General features: G+C 31.1%; 1 protein-coding gene across 2 annotated transcripts in view; it reads right to left on the bottom strand.

The window, feature by feature from the left end:
• The window catches only part of LOC127734325 (transient receptor potential cation channel subfamily M member-like 2), a 571,123-nt gene that overhangs the window by 9,070 nt on the left and 539,683 nt on the right, over positions 1-22,370 (bottom strand). Inside the window, exon 18 of one of the 2 annotated variants that reach the window (XM_052244165.1) lies at positions 639-834. The exons of the other annotated variant lie outside the window; for it this stretch is intronic. Coding sequence (XP_052100125.1) covers positions 639-834 — 196 coding nt within the window. The remainder of the gene's footprint in view (positions 1-638; positions 835-22,370) is intronic. 2 annotated transcript variants of the gene reach the window in all.

The following is a 22,370-nucleotide window of genomic DNA, read 5'->3' as shown; positions in this document are numbered from 1 at the left end:
CAGTAGTTCTCTAAAAGGAGACATTTGTATGTATTGTCAATATGGTCCTATGTTAAACGAAGTCCCCCGCTGGCGGCCATCTTGGATGATGTATCAGCTAAAAAGTAACTTGGTCAGCACCTCATAAGGAACATTCATGCTATGTTTGGTTTCATTTCATTCAGTGGTTATGTAGAAGAAGTACAAAATGTAAAAAGTTAACGACGACGGACGACAGACGACGGACGACAGACGACGGACGCCAAGTGATGAGAAAAGCTCACTTGGCCCTTTGGTCCAGGTGAGTTAAAAATGAAAACAACACGTTATAAATTTTATGCGTCCAAAGTTATAAAAGATACCTTATTAAAATGTAAATATTAAATTGTAAAAAGACCATGGCGATTGTGCCTCGAGTCGTCACCCGATAATCATAGAAGGACAATATTCAGTTTTCTTTTTAAATTTCTTAATCAATAAATGAAGTTCTTGGGAATGTTCCTCTAGCAAACGATGGAATGTAACATGTGTAAAACGTATATATGCGAGTTCTGCTTCTCGAAATTGATCAAACTGTCCAAAATATAATTTGATATGGGTCTGTATTATGACTGCTACTGTTTGAAACGTTCAACATTAAATACAAAAATATTAATTACCACTGAAGGTATCCAAGAATGAATCGCCATATATTTGCCAGTAGGGAAGATAAATAATTTTCCATATTCTCCAGTATTCCCATCCTGCTTGATTCCACATATCAACATGTTTTGGGTACATATTTGCATGATACAGTACCCCAACACCGACCATAAACACAAATAAAATTCCAATGAATCGAAAGAGATCCTTTAACTGAAAATATAAGGAACAAAATAGGAAGTCAATGCCGCAATTTGAAACTAACACTTGTTTGTGTCAATGAAAAAGGAAAACAGTAAGTTAATCTTGATTTTTCTATTTAAAAAAATAAATTAACATATCCCGGGTTAAGGAGGGTTTTGGGCGCTCACAAACCTCGATCCATTTGATATGTACCTGCAAACAGTCAGCTGTAATTCAGTGGTTGACGTTGTTTGCTGTCTTTCATATTTGCTTTTCGTTTAACGTTTTGTTATAAAAATGACTGTTTCCGTTAAATTGATTCACATTTTGTCATGCCTTATTTAGATGCCTATACGCTATTGATTTTACGTTTTGTTCATACATGTAGTTGAAGGCCGTATGGTAACCTCCACGTTGTTTGGTCACTAATGGTGTGTTGTCTATTTTTTATATTAAGACCACCGTTACCTTTTTTTATAATCTCATGTAGATTAAAAGTAATTAAAATGACTCCAAATTTTAAGTTATTTGCAAAACTTGAAATTCCCTGAAATTCCTGATGTAAATTCATGAAATGCAATATTATATGCAAATTAAAAAAAATCTTTTAATACATTCATATCAGTACAGTATCTTTTAGTTTGTTGTTAAAAGTTCAATATGGTTATTAAGATGAAACCAAACTCACATTCGTGGCGGCTTTTTGAAATAACGTCTTTAAATGAAACAATATACACTTCAAATCTATAGAAAGTACCAATGTAGCTTAATAACTTAGATATACTTTTTTTCTAATCAGGAACATAAATAACCTTCTTAATTTCATCAAAAAAAAAAAGTCTAAATGACTAATTTCATATGTATGTAGGTAGGTACGAGAGAAATCAGTCGACACTATGTATATGTCCTTGTCAACCCTTTGTGTCTTCCGATCTAATTCACCTTATCGGCATTCATGTGGCTCAAAGAGAATTCTGAGAGACAATTTTCTTTCCAATTAAAATTGAAAAAAAATATCAAATTGTCGTAACTAAATCATTTTGGCTTGTACTAATACTGCAAAAAAGCGTCAATACTTGGTTATAATTATTATGTAATATGATACCATTTCTTTGATCATGATAACTTTTGGTCCCAGTTTCCTTGACATCAATATGACATGTAGAAATCTCATGTACATTGTAAACAGGCTTATGCTGTAAAAGCGTCTGGCAAGATTGTTTGAAGTTGTCGACTTGAAAAATCGAATACAGATGGCAATAATTGTTATGGAATACGATATAACATCAAGGAAATTCCAGAAATTATACAGATATTTCTTCAAATTATACCACCAGGAATGTCGTAACGGTACCGGAGCTTCTTGTTGGATAGATTGACTTATATCCGTCAAAATACTGTCTTCATTTAGTATCTGGAAATAAAAAGTATGTTATTTTCCTACATTTCATGTTTAAATACTCCTGAACTATGTTTTTTGTATAATACGATCATTTTTTTTTTTATTTATTGTAAGAAGCTGGCGATATGCGCTTGTTCCAGATGGCAAACAATTAAACAGTTTTGTCGTCGTTTGGCTACTTTCACTGAACAAAACATCGTTAACAAAAATTAAAACAATGACTGAATTGAAGCTGCTACAGACCAACTACACAGGCAAAGTTTGCTCACGTGACGTGAAATTCACATGAATCTTACGTGAAATTCATGTGAAATTCACCTCAAACGAGCTTATACATGTAAATCACAAAAAAATGTTCATGTGAATTTCACGTGAATTGAGATTCATATGGATCTCACGTGGAATTCTTCACGTGAAATTTACAAAACCAAAAACTGGTATTTTTCATGATTTCAATTACATTTGAAAATTTAAATGTTATTTGAATGACGTTATTTTTAAAATTCACGTGAGTTTCACTTGAGATTCACGTGAAACTCACATGAACTGATTTCACGTGAGTTTCACGAATAATCTTGTTGGAGGTTAAATTCGTGTGAATTTCACGTTAGATTCACAGGAATTTAAATTCAAGTGAAATTCTCTGTGTATGCATACCTGAACTTTTCAAGATACTTTTCCAATATGAATTTTCTTAAATTTGCAAGTTTTTGATTGATTGTTAAGATCTTAAAGGTAGCAAATGGTAACACATGCATCGCAAAATAGATTCCAATTTCATTTTTCTTTGACGAATACGTGCAAAAGTGAAAACGATCATATCAAGGTCTTTATGTAAATCATATTTCACATACACAGTGCAAATCAATTTTATTAGTTATTTCTGACCTATTTTCAGGGACCTGAGCTCATTTTGTGAACGCTCATATTCGTAATTGGTTACACTTATGGTGCAAACAATTGTCCTTCAGCAAATGTGGCTGTTACTGGATTTTAGCCATAACAGTCCCTTTTAAGTTAAATAACCTTTTAAAAATTCACTAATTATACATGCAAAGAAAGGAAGTCTTTAGTGCTTTGTTTGATAGTATTATGTTCACTTTTGAGATAATCTTTACCGTCCTGTGATTGGTATTCCAATGAAGACCATCAGTATTAGTTAAGCAAAGTGTATGTCATGTCATACCGATGAAACACGAATAGATAGTGAGATTCAACAATACTTGATATTACTACTTTTAGGAATTTTTCGTACTTTATTTGGCCTTTTTAACTTTTTTGATTCGAGCGTCACTGATGAGTCTTTTGTAGACGAAACGCGCGTCTGGCGCAAATACAAAATTTCAATCCTGGTATATATGATGAGTTTATTTCTCACTGCATTTGTCATGCCAACACTCAAAACAAAAAGGATGACTTCATGTACATCATTGTTAATGCTAATAATTACGGTCATTTTTCGATTTCTCCTGCGTATACATTTCTCTATCGTAACGTGTTTAAAACATTCAGGTATAGCGATTCAGATAACGCAATTTTCTATATCAAGAAAGTTTTTTTTCTGTTCCTTTTTGTCAGGTATTTATACATTCTAGGATTTTAAATGTGTTGGTGCGATCGACATAATGAAGGTAAATCTATGAAAGTGCTTCTGAAGCACGAAATTTGAAAAAAATATATTTTCATCTACTAGCACTGAGTCGATACCACTGTTGTTTGATTGTTAGTCCGGAGAGTATCGTCAGCTAAATAGATAGTGTTTTGGTACAACCACGATTTATAACATAACTTCTTAAACGTTTCGTTTATAAATTAAGAAACAAACAAGACACTTAAGGTAACTCCCTCTTTAAATTTGACATTTACTAGTAAGTGTATTTTGCTTTGTATGTCCTATTTGGTCATTTATCTCCTCACATAGACAGGTATTAAGACATCCTTTCGATGAAGTTAATCGAGGAATACGTTAGAGAAGCATGAAAAAGAGATACAAAAGGGACATGAAAATTAAGAAATGTCATTTTCCCTTACAAGTGGAATACAGATAATTAATACAAATAAGTCTAGAAATACTCCACATTTAGTAATTATGTATCAGAGAAGTATTTTGCAAATTGAGCTGCTTATACCATTGAACCTGGCAGTTTTCTGGTCGCAGTATCGTATTCGTTTACAAGTGAAAACAAACACCTTAGCTTAGAGCGTCCAAAACACTTTTCTTAAAATTTCGTCATTAGATAGGCACACACTCAAAAACTTAAACTAGAGGCTGTAAAGAGCCTGTGTCGCTCACCTAGGTCTATGTGTATAATCAACAATGGACTCTCTCCAACATTTAAAATAAGAATAGAATTAATGAAACAAATTTCTCTTTTGTTGATCTTGTATTGCTGATTATTTTGTCTGTCTCTCTATCTTCTTTCAATTTTGCTAAAACACAAAAGAGGGTACACAAATCCTTATTTAGGGGCCATCACTCCTATGACAGTCTACTAATTATATCGGCAAAATTTGACTTGTTTCTGGATCTTGGCTTGCTGATCTTATTTGGTTTTTAAAGTTTCTATCTATCTATTATAATTTTGATCATATAATGCAAAACGCAAAAAAACAAAAAACAAAATTGTAAAAATCGTCTTTAAAGGGAAATAACTCAAGTAAGGAGTTGTTGGAAAATTTCCTCAATATTGTCTTAACTGTATATCTTTTTTTTTTTGCTGATCATTTTTGCTTTTTAAGTTTCTATCTATCTAGTATAATTTTTAAGATATAAGTCAAAAACGCAAAAAATTGGTGAAAATCGTCATCAAAAAGCATCCAATTAGGAGTCGAATGATGATTTCGACAATCCGTACTTATTCGTAGATCTTGTCATGCTTATAATTTTTGCAACTTAAAGTTTCTCTCTATCTATTATAGTTTTCAAGATAAAGGGCAAAAATGAAAAAAATGGTAAAATTTGTCATTTAAGGGCAATAACTCCTATAAGAAGTCGCCTGACAGTTCTGACGTCACTGAACAATTGGAAGAGCTCAATATTCTGAACAGTTTTGGCCACGTCAGAATTTCTCTTTTTATAACAGTTTTCAAAATAATAGACAAAACTTGCATTTTACCCCTATGCTCTATTTTTAGTCATGTCGGCCATCTTGGTTGGCGGGCAGGGTCATCGGACACATTTCTTAAAAAAGATAACTCAATGATGATTATGGCCAAGTTTGGTAAAATTTGATTCAGTAGTTTCAGAGGAGAAGATTTTTATAAAAATTAACGACGACGGACGACGGACGCCAAGTGATGAGAAAAGTTCACTAGGCCCTATAGGCCAGGTGAGCTAAAAAACAGTTAAATCATCTTAATGGCAACATTGTTTGAGGGAGTTGACACTTTAACTTCCAAATAATTTCTTATTTCATTAACACGTTATCATTGAGCAGATCAAACCGTAGGTAAACTTTAAGACAGGTTGTTACGATAAGAGCAATACCTTTCCCTGTGTATTTCAGAAGCGGACCTGTCAGCAGTTTCTTTTTCTGCCCGCATAAAACAGTCCGATATGAAAATAAGGAGATGTAGTATGATTGCCAAATGTACAGGGACGTTAGCAACTAATAGGTGACCGTACGACCTTCAAGAAAGTGAGAAAACATACAGTTAATTCATCTATAAAAGGCCCCGACATGACAAGTGTGACACATTGCAAATAAGAAAACCAACGGCCTGATACGGTTTTGTCGAGTCAGTCGAAAAAAAAAATCACAATTTAACTATGACCGAACACCATGTTTGGTTATCAAGTTAACTTGCTGTAATTTTTAAAGATTATTATTACTGCATCGATCAATAATATTACATAATCGCAAAGTAAGGCTTTTTGGCCTTTTGCCGTTTGAAAAGCAAATACGTAAGACGAGATAACAATATAGATACTGATATCTCACGGGCTAAAGATATACAAGGTGTTATTTGATAGACCTATAACAACTCAACTTCAAGGGGTTACACAACATCTCTTATTCTTTTTGTACATATTATAATGTAATTCAATAAGTCTTGTAGTACAGCATGGAATAAAGTAAATGGTTTTAACCATCCAAACAATGATAAAACCTAAATATTTGAAACTAAAGATGTTTTTAAAATGCAAATATAAAATATTGTGTACAAAATATGGATAGCATAATGTAGCTTTAATCTGTATTGTTTTTAAATCATACCAAGTTTCGATACTCCTCCATAATATCACCAAATAAATAAATATAAACGATCCATTCATAAATCTTTACAGATCCATATCCTTCAAAGATGTCCAGTTCTGTAAGAAGGAAAGCACTGTAGCATATCAAAGCAGCAAGAAAGAATGCCTGTAACAAATCAATAGGAACTTGTCATATCTTTAAGAAACAATAAAGCGTTATTCTGTTTCGAAAGATACTAAAACCAGCCTGTATATAGCGAAAACATAATGGTTTGTCTAGCTCCGGACATGGATGGACATAGCATGATTTTGCACACAGTGATGAAAGTTTTAGTTATTTCTAGTTTCTATTCTTTTCAACTGCCTTTTCTTTTATTGTGTTCATACGTAGGACGAAAAGCAACTCTTACCGAGGTTCTCTCCTGTTTCTTAGCGAGTACACAACATATAATATTTCCGACAATGTACAATTATTGTTTTTATCCTAGAATTTACAACTGGCGGTTTAAGGTTTAGTTTTTAAATCCAAGTCTCTGATATTAACATTTTTCAAAGAAATCTACATCTATAGTTGAAACGCGGACCGTGAAGTGGACCCCAAATTTAACTGTCACGACAGAAACAGAAATAGTCTCATTACCATTTATGGAGGTGGAATAACACGAGACCTTAATATTTGTACAAGTAAAAATAAACAAAGCTTTATTTGTGCACTTGTTATTTATACAATTGTTGGCTGATTTCAGGATAAAAGCAGGTGTTTCGTAGTTATTTTTGTTATTGTTTCTTTCCACTAATCTAATTCAGCTACAAGCTTGAAGTAGCGTATGTTCATCGTATACACTACAAACCAGTAAAAGTCTGAAATGGCCTATATCTGTACTCGACTGTACTGATTTTTACTCGACCAGTCTGAATTGGTCTGAATTTTACTCGACATTACTCGGCCCCAGTCTTAACCATACTCGACTGTACTGATTTGTACTTGACCCTTATCTTTCCATTGAAAATAGTCTAAACTATTACTCGACCAGTCTGAAACAGTCTTAACCCATTCTCGACCTGTACTCGACCTATTTGTTTCAGTCTAAACCATACTCGACCAAAGGTCTGAACAATACTCGACCAGTCTGAACCATACTTGACCAAATAACCTCTACTTTTCCTAAACTTTTAACTGTTAAAATAAATTTCTTTTTAACTGACATGACAACAGCCACAATAAAATAAAGATATATTATAAAAACAGATTTTTACATTCTTACATGATTCTCAGATTTATCGAATAGAGATAGTTAAATCAAGTTATCTTATATAATAATTTAATTATATTAATTTTAAAGTTTTAGAGTTTTGTTAAAAAAAGATTTACTTTTACCTAAAAACCACACCTTTACTAAGGGTATTTAAACCTCATTAAGGTGCTTCTTGTTTGGCATGTGTTTTTTTTTAAATTAATTTTCCTAAATTCCTAAATAAAAACTACATAGGTTTCATGGTTACATACAAAAAAATGTACATTAGTTATATAATTATCTTTTTAATAAGGTATAAACAACAGCCAACAAAATCACTGAAATTGTTTAGCCTTATTTTAGAAATATATCTATTATTATAATTTTGGATATATTATATACAATATATATCAAAAAGGGATAAAAATTAAAGAAATTAATAAAATTGTACTTCTTATTAGTGGTGAAGTATAAAGTAATACCTCCTGCTTGGGGGAAAACTCGTGAAAAAGATCACACCTGGTCAGAGAGTATTAAATCTAAATAATATTCATTCAAAATTGCAACATCCTGTGAAACTTAAATCGCAAGGCATTTTGAATTCACTAGATAAGTAATACACGAGTTTAAGAAAAATAGGGCTTTCGTTTTACCTGTAAAACACTCATGTACTGAGGTAATTAAACCTTATTAAAGTGCTTCTTGTATGCCATGTCTTTAATTTTGACAAAAATTATTTAAATTTAATTGAAATAAATTTTTACTGTAACTTTGGAACACATTTCCTTTTTTAAAAGTTTATCACAGGATTACTATGGAAGTTCTATTATCATGATTATATTAAATGCTTGGTTTAACAAAACAAAGGTGTCATTTTTTAATTTTATTAAGTTGCTTTATATGTTATTTTATATATATTTTAATAAAAAAAATGTTCACTGCATTATAAACTAAACTCAACTGACACCATAAATCTATACGAGGCTTAAGTTTATGGTGAAAATTGTCCAGTAACCATAAAATATATCTGAAGCATTCAAAAAATTTTGAATAACATTGAAAATATTAGTCACAATTCAGTGAGATTATTTGATCAGCTTGTTTTATTTTTATTTTAAAGGTGATATATATGTATGTATATAAGTGTTGATGAATATGGTGATGAAGTTATATTATGTTTATTGTGAAATTTTGGTTTCAATGCTATATTGAATACATTTTTAATTTCAAATTGTTGTTCAAATTTCTAGCCAGGGGAAATAGCTGTTGTTAAAAACAGTTCCTAAATTGATGAAATACAATAGATAGATACAAAAAATAGGTCTAGGTTGGTTAAGACTTGGTCGAGTATGGTTCAGACTAGGTCGAGTATGGTTCAGACTAGGTCGAGTATGGTTCAGACAAGGTCGAGCATGGTTCAGACTAGGTCGAGCATGGTTCAGACGCGTATAAAATGGTTAAGTACTGGTCGAGTAAGGGTCGAGTACAAATTCAGACTGTTAAGTATGGTTCAGACTACAGTCGAGTATTATCAAGAAAATTTCAGACCAATTCAGATTGGTCGAGTAAAAATCAGTACAGTCGAGTACAGATATAGGCCATTATACTTTTACTGGTTTGTAGTGATATGAAAGCGCTCAAACAACTCTTATATATAGGTGACGTATTTATTAATATTAGAAAATGATTTTTTAATATTAAAAAATCAACCTGAATATTTAATATTAAATATTCATTTTTTAATATTAAAAGATAAGACCATTTAATAATATTAGAAAATGATTTTTTAATATTAAAAAATGATTTATTAATATTAAAAAATGATTTATTAATATTAAAAAAATGATTTTTTAATATTAATAAATAGGATCTATTTTTTAATATCGAATATAATTTTTTAATATTAATAAATCGAATTTATAATATCAAAAATTTAATTTTTAATTTTAAAAAATAAAACCTATTTATTAATATTAAAAAATGATTGAATGTTTTATTCTGATCGCAATTAATGAGTCGTTTTTTAAACTTTAAAATTCGAACGTTGAAGTCTACGGGGTTAAGTGTTGATCTGTTTCTCTAATGATTTAATGGAAAATGCCGAGTCCAATGTTCCGAACGAATATGGAGGGAAATAATAGAATTTAAGTGTTTAATTCAGTTATCACGGTGCGATGTACCATATATGTTTTGTTTGGTTATTAGTGAGTTTTAAGTATACCATAATCTCATTGGTGGTTACTGAACCTTAAAATCTGACGTAACGAGCCGTTTTCAATTTCGATCCGAGGAGGAAGGCAGAAGACAATTGAACTAAAATATAAAACCAAAAACCCGCCCTCCCTCCGTGTAAATTAATTAATTTGTAAATATAACAAGTGTGGACACAGAGTTGTGTTATCTGATTGGCCAATTTTTGTAATGACTTTTAATGAGCGGTTGATTCTGCAGAGTGCCTGTAGGTGATCATGCCATTTAAATAAAAAAAAAAATTGTTGTGTTATTTGGTTTGCAAATGTGGGCACTGTTTTACATCGAAAAAGAAACCAGATACTTAAGAAGTAATAATACACTAACAATGAAGGACATCTCTCAGACGAAACACTTGAAAATTACCATGACTGATATTGTTCTGCTAATATGTTGCATATTTAATTGTGATACCCTAAGACTCCTTACACCAAACATAAATTTAAAGGAGTAAGATAAAATAAATGTTATCGAATCTTTGAAATATGAATTTAATGTAGGAAAAAAGCGTCAATACTTGAGAATATCAGTAAACAAGTTTGTAACTGATACTGAAAATGCAATGAAAATATTTTAGCAATTTTTCTATCTTGTAAACATAATTAGAACTAGAAACAGCTTTGATTTATCTTATCTTTTCAGGTGATGTTTGAGTTGACATTTCTGGAGGCCTACATGTATTTTTCGAAATGGTAAGATGAAGAATTCTGATTGATGTAAAAAGAACTGTCCTCAAAGAATGATTTAAAAATGAACTCGGATTTGCAGAATTCGCTGCATCAAAAAACATTTCGTTTTATAAATAGTATCATTCACTACAGATGAACAATGTAAGGGTTTTGATCCATCACCTGTGTTCCCACTGTGATCCAAATCGTTTTAATCTTATATTCAGTTACCACAATCTGTGGTAGTCATTTATATATATATTTGTTAGTACGGTTGCCATAATCAGCGATATGCCGGTGTCATATGGTATTTTGAACCCCATGGTAAATTGACCCCGGGGTCAAAATACCGCAATGGTAAATTGACCCCCCCCTCCAATGGAAAATTGACCCCCCATGGTAAATTGAACCCCCTGGTTTTTTTTTTCATTTTAGATGATTATTAGAACATTATACATTATTCTAAAGCTTATCATAGATTAAAAATCATTCATACAAGAAGGGGAGGTCAATTTTCCATGATTGGTTAAAAGAAATATCTTTGCTTGGTATAAGTGCTCTGAAGTCCATGAAGTCTTTACCAACAAAATTTCATTCAAAAAACTTCTTGAGGCATTATAACTAGACCATGTATACGTAGCTTGAACGCTTTAATTATTTGAAATTATAACATATACAAATGTATATATAAGAGAAGTTTTAATTTTCCATGGTAAAAAAGGGGGAAGGGGTCAAATTACCATAGGTCAGTTAAATTTCAAAAGTAAAATTTTCAAAACATCTTTTCCAGCATATTAAATACATACAAACTTCTTATTGGGAGTATTATAACAATTTAAATGAGTAACAATAGCTTGAATTTTGAAAATGGAGGTGTAAAAAGGGGGGGGGGGTTCAACATACCATGGCAGGGGGTTCAAAATACCATAACTTAATTAAATTTTTATAAACATCTTTTCAAGCATGTAGAATACATACAAACTACTTATTGGAGTATTATTACTATGTTAATGAGTTAGAATAGCTAGAATTTTTGAAACTATAGGTCTATTCAATTCAATTCAATTCAATATTTATTGGAAAGAGCACAATACTGGCATGATCCGAATACAGACAATAATAATATTACAACAACATATAAATGAAATATATATGTATGTAACAGCAAGTCATAAGTAAATTCTATGGATACCATAACTTTCTATGTATATTCTATGAATACCATTACATTCTAAACTCATATAAATACCATACACATATACATCACGATTATTGTAAATTTTCATAATTTTACTTAAAACACACAATCACCTATATAAGATACATGTGTATTTGCACAAACTACTATAGATTATTATCTGATGAAACAATATGGTGGTCTCTCAAATCAAGAGCTTCTTCAATATACATACAAATAGATTTTAGTTCTTTTTCAGACATAGGATTTAACATTTTGCTAAAATTTTCATCCAAATTATTTGAGTTAATATCATTGATTTTATATTTAGATCTAATTTTGTTATATTGAGGACATTCAATCAAGAAATGTATCTCATTTTCAATTTTTCCTGTTCAAAATTTACAAAATCTCTCATTAGAGGGTATTATTGGTCTTGCATACCTACCAGTTTCTATTGCTAATGAGTGTGCACTTTTTCTTAATTTAGTGAGTTTTTTTTTCTACGATATTTAGGAACATTAAAGTTCAAATATTCTTGTTGTTTAAATTTAGTATAAATTTTACTAAAAATAAAAGTTTACCACAGTTTCCATCTTTTATCTTAGATAGTTCAAATATAATTTTATTTTTGTAGAAATCTTCTAGTTTCTGTTTGAAATTACTATTACAATGCTTGTTTAAGGGTATTCAAATATATTTTAATAATTCATATAATTTATTAGACCATGAATTTTCTCTTTTTGTGAGAGTTTTGTCCACTTCAAAAGCAGCCTTGAGAATTTCATGTGGACCACCAGACCGTTCACATATATCACTGAGACGCACATAGTATTTATACATAAGTTGATAACATTTAATGCTAATAGGTAATGTGCCCAACTCGCACCGCACTGCTAGATTGGAGACTTTCCATGAACCCCAAGTATGTTTTTAAATATGGAGTTTTGTGTTTTTTCTAATTTACTTTTGTCTAATGCTTCAAAATTTGTTTTGAATTGTGATATCCATTCTTCTGACCCATAAGTTAAAATAGGAATTGGAGCCAAGTTTTAACAGACAAGTTTTCACTATATGGGAGTTTAGACTTTAATGCGAAATATGCTTTTTTAGCTTTATCTGAGAGGCTTGACACTGCCTGTATAAATTTTCCAAAGCTATGAAAATCAACTCCTAAGTATTTATAACAATCAATGATTTCAATTGCATTAGAACTGTAATAAAAGTACAAGTTTTCTTTATTTACTTTATTTTTAGAGAAAATTATAATTTTTGTTTTCTTTAAGTTCACATCCAGTTTCCATTCAGCACTATATTTTTGCAAAAATCAAGAGAGTTCTGGAGACCAGCTGCAGATTCAGATATCAATAAGAAATCATCATCATACAATAAATGGTTCACTTTTCGATCATGTAAATTAACTGCACTAGTTGAGTTTGTATCTAAGTATTTTCCTATGTCATCAACAAATATATTAAATAAAGTTGGACTTAAACTTCTCCTTGTTTGACTCCCTGATTAGCAAGAAAAGGCTTATAAACATTTTTTGATATTTACATGAATATAAAGTATTAGAGTACATGTCATGCAGTATATTATAAAATTTGCCTTGTATTCCTTTATTTTGTAATTTAAGAATAGAGCTGATCTCCAGACACTTTCAAAAGCCTTTTTAAAATTTACAAAACACACATATAGTTTCTTTTTGAATTTAAACAAATATTTGTTTATTATTATTTTTGTAATAAAGACATGATCTACAGTTCTGTAATTTTTTCTAAAACCACTTTGATTTGAAGATAATAAATTATTTGTTTCAAGAAAATCACTAAGTCTTTTTTGTAATATGGAGGTAAAGACTTTACCAAGACAGCTTGTTATGCTTATACCTCTATGGTTCCCACAATCAGATGGGTCACCAGATTAATAAATTGATGTCAATAGAGAAATGTTCCAAATTTTGGGAAATTTTTCTGAATTATTAAAGTATCCTATTAAAAAGTATTGTCAGAAGTAAAACTAGAGTGTTTGACCCTACCTTTAGAAATTCATTAATTATCAGATCAGGACCTCCAGATTTTCCCTTTTTTAACTTCTTAATGCAGTTTTTGATTTCTTTACATGTAATAGGGACATTAAGGGATGTATTAGTAAAGTTATGGTCTTTGTTCTCTATATTTTGATTTGTTTCAGTTTTATCATTTTCACTTGAAGCAAGCAAAATTCTTTGGCAGAAATAGCAAGCTCACAGTTATTATTCTTTTTTTTTGTAATAACTAATGCTACCCCAAAGTTCTTTGGTGTTCTTTGGATTGATATCATTTATTTGTTTTATCAAGGATTGAAAAAAATCCTTTTTCAGTTTATTTTTAAGTTTATTGTATTCTCTTTTACAGTTGCAATAAGTCAATCTTAATGCATTATTATTAGGGGCTTTAGCTAATCTATGTCCAAGGGAGCGAACTTCTTTTCTAAGGAGTAAGCAATCATTTGACATCCATACTTTTTTAGGTTTTGCCTTTTTAGTATGTCTTTGCATTATGGATTTTTTAAAATTTGCTTTAAAAGAAACTGACTTTTTTGCAGCATCTAAATAGATATCATTAGTTTTGGTCACCAAGAAGTCAATATCATTAAAATTATTATCGTCAATTAGTATGTTTAAAGATAGAATGTCTTCTACACTGTTTTCTTCTAATAAAGCATCAATATAAATGTCCTTGTTCTGATTGGTCCATTTAAAAGTACCAAGAAGGGGCCATAGTTTTTCCTTATTTATTTCTTTAGAATTTTCAAAATTAAAAATATTCAATGCTATTAAACAATGATCTGATAGATCAGTAGGTGGTTTTACCATAAAATTATTGATGGTATAAAATAAATTCTGTGATGTCAACATATAATCTACTCTGCTCTTACCATTACTATTATAAAATGTAGAGTAGCCAAGTGAGTCACCAAGGTATCTTCCGTTGACAATTCTCATTTGAGAGGACTTACAGATATTCACCAGTAAATTCCCATGTAAATTGTTTTTTTGATCTAATTGATTTCTTTCTAAGGGTAAATCAGGCGTATAATCTTCTGGTACTGGACATTCTGTAAAATTGTCATTAACACCATCATTTTGAATAAAGTCATTAACCCTCATGTGCGTGCGTTAAAATCACCACTTAAAATCACCTCACCTTTAGATAAGAAGAAAGAAATATCATTTTCCATTTTTGTGAATGTCAGTTCAGAAATATACTTATTAATATATGGTTTGATGTAGGTAAAACATAGAAAAATGTCTTTCTCCAAATTGAGAAAAGTTCCATCTATTTTTAACCATATTGAGAAGTTGTTCTGTTTTATTTCAGAAATTACATTTTTAAATTTGGCTTTTATAAATACAGTCATGCCATCTGATGGTCTCCCCCTTTTTTTGCCTTAATAGGCTTAACTATCTAGGGAGATGTAAAACCTGGAAGATTTCCTGGAGACTCTCTCAACATTGTTTCTGCAAAACAAACTATATCATATTTACAATCATTTAAAAAAAAAAAAATCCTTCCTGAAATTTATCTTCATTTAAATCATGGATATTCCAATAGGCAATATTCATATAGTAAGTCAAAAAATCTATCTACTTACAAAGGACATGGGGAAAATGGGGAAAGGGAAATAAATCAATTATTATTACTTTAAAGATCTTTTTGGTTAATAATATATACAGGGACATATATATTTGTAAATCATAGTCTATAGTAGGAGGTTCAATATACCACAAAAAAAAGGGGGGTCAAAATACTATGGCTAAATAAAATTTTCAAAACATCTTTTTCAGCATGTTAAATACGTACACACTACTTATTGGAGTATTATTACTGAGGGGCCTGATTGGGGGAAAAGGAGGGGGGGGGGTCTCATCACGATTCACGAGTTGATTTTTTTGTCAATCACGATTCACAGAAAATAAATTTCCATGATCACGGATCACGAAAATATAAAAAAAAAAAAATCTGTAGAAAAACGGATCACGATAGCGAAAATGCGCCGATCACGAAGAACGAAAATAACCCATCAGGCCCCTCATTACTATATTAAGGAGTCAGAATAGCTAGATTTTTTTAAAGTTAAAGGTCTATAGTAGGGGGTTCAATATACCATGGCAGGGGGGTCAAAATACCATGGCAAAGTAAAATTTTCAAAATATCTTTTCCAGACAGTTAAATACATACAAACTACTTATTGGAGTATTATTACTATATACAAGAGTTAGAATTGCCAGAATTTTGAAATTGGAGGTGTAAAAAAAAGGGGGGGGGGGTGCAATATACCATGGCAGGGGGGTCAAAATACCATGGCTAAAAAAAAAATTTCAAACATCTTTTTAAGCATGTAAAATACATAAAAACTACATATTGGAGTATTATTACTATGTTAATGAGTTAGAATAGCTAGATTTTTTTTTTAAATTAGAGGTCTAAAGTAGGGGGTTCAATATACCGCAGAGGGGTCAAAATACCATGGCTAAGTTATATTTTCAAAAGATCTTTTCAAGCATGTAAAATACATACAGGGGGGTCAAAATACCATGGCTAGGTAAAATTTTCAAAACATTTTTTCAAGCATGTTAAATGCATACAAACTACTTATTAGAATATTTTAACTATATAAAGGAGTTAGAATAGCTAGATTTTTTTTTAAATAAAGGTCTATAGTAGGGGGTTCAATATACTGCAGGGGGTCAAAATACCATGGCTAAGTTATATTTTTAAAAGATCTTTTCAAGCATGTAAAATACATACAGGGGGGTCAAAATACCATGGCTAGGTAAAATTTTCAAAATATCTTTTCAAGCATGTTAAATACATACAAACTACTTATTGGGAGTATTATTACAATTTAAATGAGTTACAATAGCTAGAATTTTGAAATTGTTGGTGTAAAAGGGAGCGGGGGTTTAACATACCATGGCAGGGGGTCAAAATACCATGGCTAAGTAAAATTTTCAAAATATCTTTTCCAGCATGTAAAATACATACAAACTACTTATTGGGAGTATTATTACAATTTAAATGAGCTAGAATAGCTACACTTTTGAAATTGGAGATGCAAAAGGGCGGTTCAATATACCATGGCAGGGGGGGTCAAAATACCATGGTTTAGTAAAATTTTCAAAACATCTTTTCAAGCATGTAAAATACATACAAACTAGTTATATGAGTATTATTACCGGTATAATGTTAATGAGTTTGAATAGCTAGACTTTTTTTAAATGAGAGGTCTATAGTAGGGGGTTCAATATACGGCAGGGCCGAGAGGGGTCAAAATACCATGGCTAAGTGAAATTTTCAAAACATCTTTTCAAGGATTTAAAATACATACAAACAAGTTTTTGGAGTATTATTACAATGTAAAGGAGTAAGAATAGCTAGACTTTTGAAATTATAGGTCTATAGTAGGGGGTTCAATAAACCCCAAGGGGGGGGGGGGGGGAGGGGGGGGTGGTGGGGGGGTGGGGGGGGGGGGTCAATATACCATGGCTAAGTAAAATTTTCAACACATCTTTTCCAGCATGTTAAATACGTACAAACTACTTATTGGAGTATTATTACTATATTTAGGAGCCAGAATAGCTAGATTTTATAAAATTAAAGGTCTACAGTAGGGGTTCAATATACCGCAGGGGAGTCAAAATACCATGGCTAAGTTAAATTTTCAAAATATCTTTTCAAGCATTTAAAATACACACACACTACTTATTGGAATATTATTACTATGTAAATGAGTAAGAATAGCTAGAATTTTATTTTTGAATTAGAGGTCTATAGTAGGGGGTTCAATATATCGCAGGGGGTCAAAATACCACGGCTAAGTGAAATTTTTAAAACATCTTTTCCAGCATGTAAAATACATACAAACTATACTTACTGTAGTATTTTTACTATGTTAATGTGTTAGAATAGCTATACTTTTTTTATATTAGAGGTCTATAGTAGGCGATTCAATATACCACAGGGTGATCAAAATACCATGGCTAAGTTATATTTTCAAAACATCTTTTCAAGCATGTTAAATACATACAAACTACTTATTGAAGTATTATAACTATATAAAGGAGTTAGAATTGCTGGAATTTTTTTAATTAAAGGTCTATAGTAGGGTGTTCAATATACCGCAGGGGAGTCAAAATACCATGGCTAAGTTATATTTTCAAAACATCTTTTCCAGCATGTTAAATACATACAAACTACTTATTGGAGTATTATAACTATATAAAGGAGTTAGAATAGCTGGATTTTTTTTTAATTAAAGGTCTATAGTAGGGTGTTCAATATACTGCAGGGGGGTCAAAATACCATGGCTAAGTAAAATTCTAAAATATCTTTTATAGCATGTTAAATACATACAAACTACTTATTGGGAGTATTATTACAATTTAAATGAGTTACAATAGCTAGAATTCTGAAATTGGAGGTGTAAAACAAGGGGGAGGGGGGTGGTGGGGGGTGGGGGGTGGGGGGTGGGGGTTCAACACACCATGGCAGGGCGGTCAAAATACCAAGGCTAAGTAAAATTTTTAAAACATCTTTTCAAGCATGTAAAATACATACAAACTACTTATTGGAGTATTATTAATATGTAAAGGAGTTATAACAGCTAGAACTTTTGAAATCATTTAAGGTCTATAGTAGGGGGTTCAATATACAATGGCAGAGGGGTCAAAATACCAAATGGCAAAGTAAAATTTTCAAAATATCTTTTCCAGCCAGTTAAATACATACAAACTACTTATTGGAGTATAATTACTATATACAAGAGTTAGAATTGCCAGATATTTGAAATTGAAAGTGTAAAAAAAAGGGGGGGGGGGGGGGGGTCAATATAACTTGGCTAAAAAAAATATTTAAAACATATGCTTGAAATGATGTTTTGAAAATTTCACTTAGACATGGTATTTTGACCCCCCTGCGGTGTATTGAACCCCCTACTATATATAGACCTTGATTTAAAAAAATTCTAGTTATTCTGACTCTTTAGTATAGTATTAATACTCAAATAAGTAGTTTGTAAGTATTTAACATGCTGGAAAAGATGTGTTGAAAATTTTACTTAGCCATGGTATTTTGACCCCCCTGCGGTATATTTAACCCCCTACTATAGCCCTATAATTTCAAAAAATCTAGCTATTCTAACTCAATAACATAGTAATAATACTCCAATAAGTAGTTATATGTATTTTACATGCTTGAAAAGATATTTTGAAAATTTTACTTAACCATGGTATATTGAACCCCCCCCCCCCCCCCTGCCTTTTGCACCTCCAATTTCAAAATTCTAGCTATTCGAGCTCATTTACATAGTTATAATACTCCAATAAGTAGATTGTATATATTTAAAATGCTTGAAAAGATGTTTTGAAAATTTCACTTAGCCATGGTATTTTGACCCCCCTGTGTGATTTGGAACCCCCTAATATAGACCTCTAATTAAAAAAAAATCTAGCTATTCCAACTCATTAACATAGTGATATAATTACACCAATAAGTAGTTTGTATGTTTTTTAAATGCTTGAAAAGATGTTTTCTGAAAATTTTACTTAGCCATGGTATTTTGACCCCCCTGCGGTATATTGAACCCCCTACTAAAAACCTCCAATTAAAAAAAAAAATGATAGCCAACAAATTGTAAATTAGATAATCTGCAATACCATTTATTTAAAACAGGGGGGGTCAATTTTCCAAGGTGGGGTTCAAAATACCATAATTATGCGGTATAATGACCCCGGAGTCAAATTTCCATATGGTAATTTGACCCCGGGTTCACTTTTCAGGGGGTTCAAAATACCATATGACACCGGTAACCTCATATTTTCAGATATACAAGTGACAGTTAAATTGCCAGCGATCTGCGGCACATACATACATATATATTGAGATTACTTATATACAATATGTATAAATTTAAATATTAGTAAAGGCTTTGGCTAAATACTGCAAATTTGTTGTTGGGTTTTAACAAGCATCTGGGATAACACGAGATAAATCTAATCAAAGTGTTGTTTATCAAAGTGGTTTTATCGGAAAAAAGGAAAATTCTGAATGTTGAATGTTGTCTTAATCCAAACATTTAGCATGCCATCAATTTTACTAAAAGGATGAAATCGTCTTTGTAGAATATATTTTTTGGTAACCATTTCGATGAATATTTCCGATGTCAAAAAGAAGTGATTGGTTGGTATTTGTATTAGCAATCAATTAAGTATAAAGACAAAAATTAGATTGTGTTGAAAAAAATGGCACCAATTATAAATGTTCTCGCTTGTCTTTCATTTGGTTCGCTAATATGTCCTCATTGTATATCTGTTGCGTTTAAATGTGTCTATTAATGATGAAGATTAGCCAAAAAGATTCAACTTGTGTCGAAATATTAATTTTATTTTTATTTTACTTCATGCAATGGGTAACACGTATGTAATAGAACGCATACTCTTCTTCTTAGGAAGAATTCTCTTCTTTATTCTTCGCGAAAAAGGTGGAAAACCGGTTGTATTGTGATTTTCCTCTTCATTTTTGAAAGATTTATTTTTGATTTCCATTGTACGAAGTACTTTTTGAATGCTAATAGAGCTCCTTGCATTAAATCGGGTGTTTCTGATAACTTAATAGTTTTATCTGCATACAGCAAAGGAAATAGATTTAGATAAATGGACAGTATTTCATGGAATTTGTTCTCGAGGCTTTGCGAGTTTAGAACTTTTTTTTCTAAAAGAAGTATTCAAGATCATTTTAGTACAGTGGAAAGAGGAAGGCTGAAAGGTTTTCTCCTTATCGAACTCCCTTATGTTGTAGTTAAAGAATGACCATTTTAAAGCACCGTTTTGTTAAAAATTAAAATTTAAAGAATGACTATTTTAAAGCACCGTTTTGTTAAAAATTAAAATTTCAAAATCTTATTAATAGGAATCCGTCTGAACAAGACTGAATTAAACAAGTTTTCAAATATTTTTGAATAATCAATGAGTACCTATAATCTCTTTGGTAACAGGCTTATGTCTCTACCTAGCATTTGTATTTATGTTTTATACTATGCATGTTAATTTATTTTTTTCTGTTGTCTCTACCGTTGAACTTTACTATCATAATAAAGATATATATATTTTTTTTCTCAAAAACTAAGACAACGCCGAGGTTTTTTTTACCAGATACTTATAGTATATCTTTACTCGATATGAGTAATACAGATAATGTCAATTTTTAACTAAAAGGTTTTTTAAATGAGATAAAAAAAATTGCAGTTCTCTTATTTTGTTTTTTGCTTTTCATCAGATTACCCAACGGCTTTCCGGCACGTCGAGATTTTGTATTTATTTTGATGATACAACTTCATCATAGAGCTTTCCAGTCGTGTGCTAATGTGACTGTAGAAGCCAATCAGCCCAGGCTAACATACTAACTTATAAATTCATTCCTACAATGTCCCTTTAGTTCATTTCAAATCATTACTATATCATATTGCGATGATTGCGTCTTAGAGAATATAGAACTATAAATGTAAATAAAAAGCTAATATCAACAATAAAAAATTCAAATGCATACATTTTATTAAAAATTTTTTTAATTTAATATAAATATATAAAATTGAGAATGGAAACGGGGAATGTGTCAAAGAGATAACAACCCGACTAAAGAGCAGAAAACAGCCCAAGCCCACCAATGGGTCTTCAACACAGCCGCAACCGGAGGCAAGCATCAGCTGGCCCTAAATAGAAATGTGTACTAGTTCAGAGAAAATGGACGTCACACCAAACTCCGAAACATATAGATGAACCAAAATTTAAAAAAAAAACATACAAGGCTATCAAAGGCCAGAGGTTCCTGACTTTGGACAGGCGCAACAATGCTTCGGGGTTAAACATGTTTTGTGAGATCCCAACCCTCCTCTATACCTCTAGCCAATGTAGAATAAACAAATACATAGCAATACGCACAGTAAAACTCGGTTCAAAGGAAGTCCTTAGAATAGGTAACAGAACAAACTAAGCAAAATGACAATGATAACATAAATTAACAAATAACTACTAGCAGCTACTGACATGCCAGCTCCAGACCTCAATCAAACTGATTGAAAGATTATGTCTTCATCATATAAAAACCAAGCACAATCCCTCCCATTAGGGATTTAGTGTCATACCATCATAAAATATATGAAAAGAACATAACCCGTATCTTCATTTGTCAAATAAATTGTAAATATTATTGATCAAACTTTTCAAACACACCGTAACGTTTGTAAATATTTCGGACAATTTTTATATAGAATTTAACGTTGATTTTTTAATTTTTTTACTAAATTATATAAAGAGAGGATCGCATTAGCATGATGCAAGGAAGGGCTTCGTGCTTAAATGTGATCGTTATCAAATGACTCATCGGCCAATAGAAAATCAGAATCTGTACTATAATAGTACTGTAAACACTACAATATACACCGAGAAACAAATATACTGTTGCTTTAAAATAATTGATAGGTCGTTTGGGTTTTGACAGAAAATAACAAACACACAACATCAATATCCTATGTCACACACGTAATGTCTTACTCAATAAAGATTTTTGTCCGTGTTTTGCATCCCATTGTAAATTGA

Source organism: Mytilus californianus, unplaced genomic scaffold (genome assembly GCF_021869535.1).
Source record: "Mytilus californianus isolate M0D057914Y unplaced genomic scaffold, xbMytCali1.0.p SCAF_3, whole genome shotgun sequence".
In the NCBI taxonomy this organism is placed as follows: Eukaryota; Metazoa; Mollusca; class Bivalvia; order Mytilida; family Mytilidae; genus Mytilus; species Mytilus californianus.
This window is presented reverse-complemented; position numbering and strand designations above follow the sequence as displayed.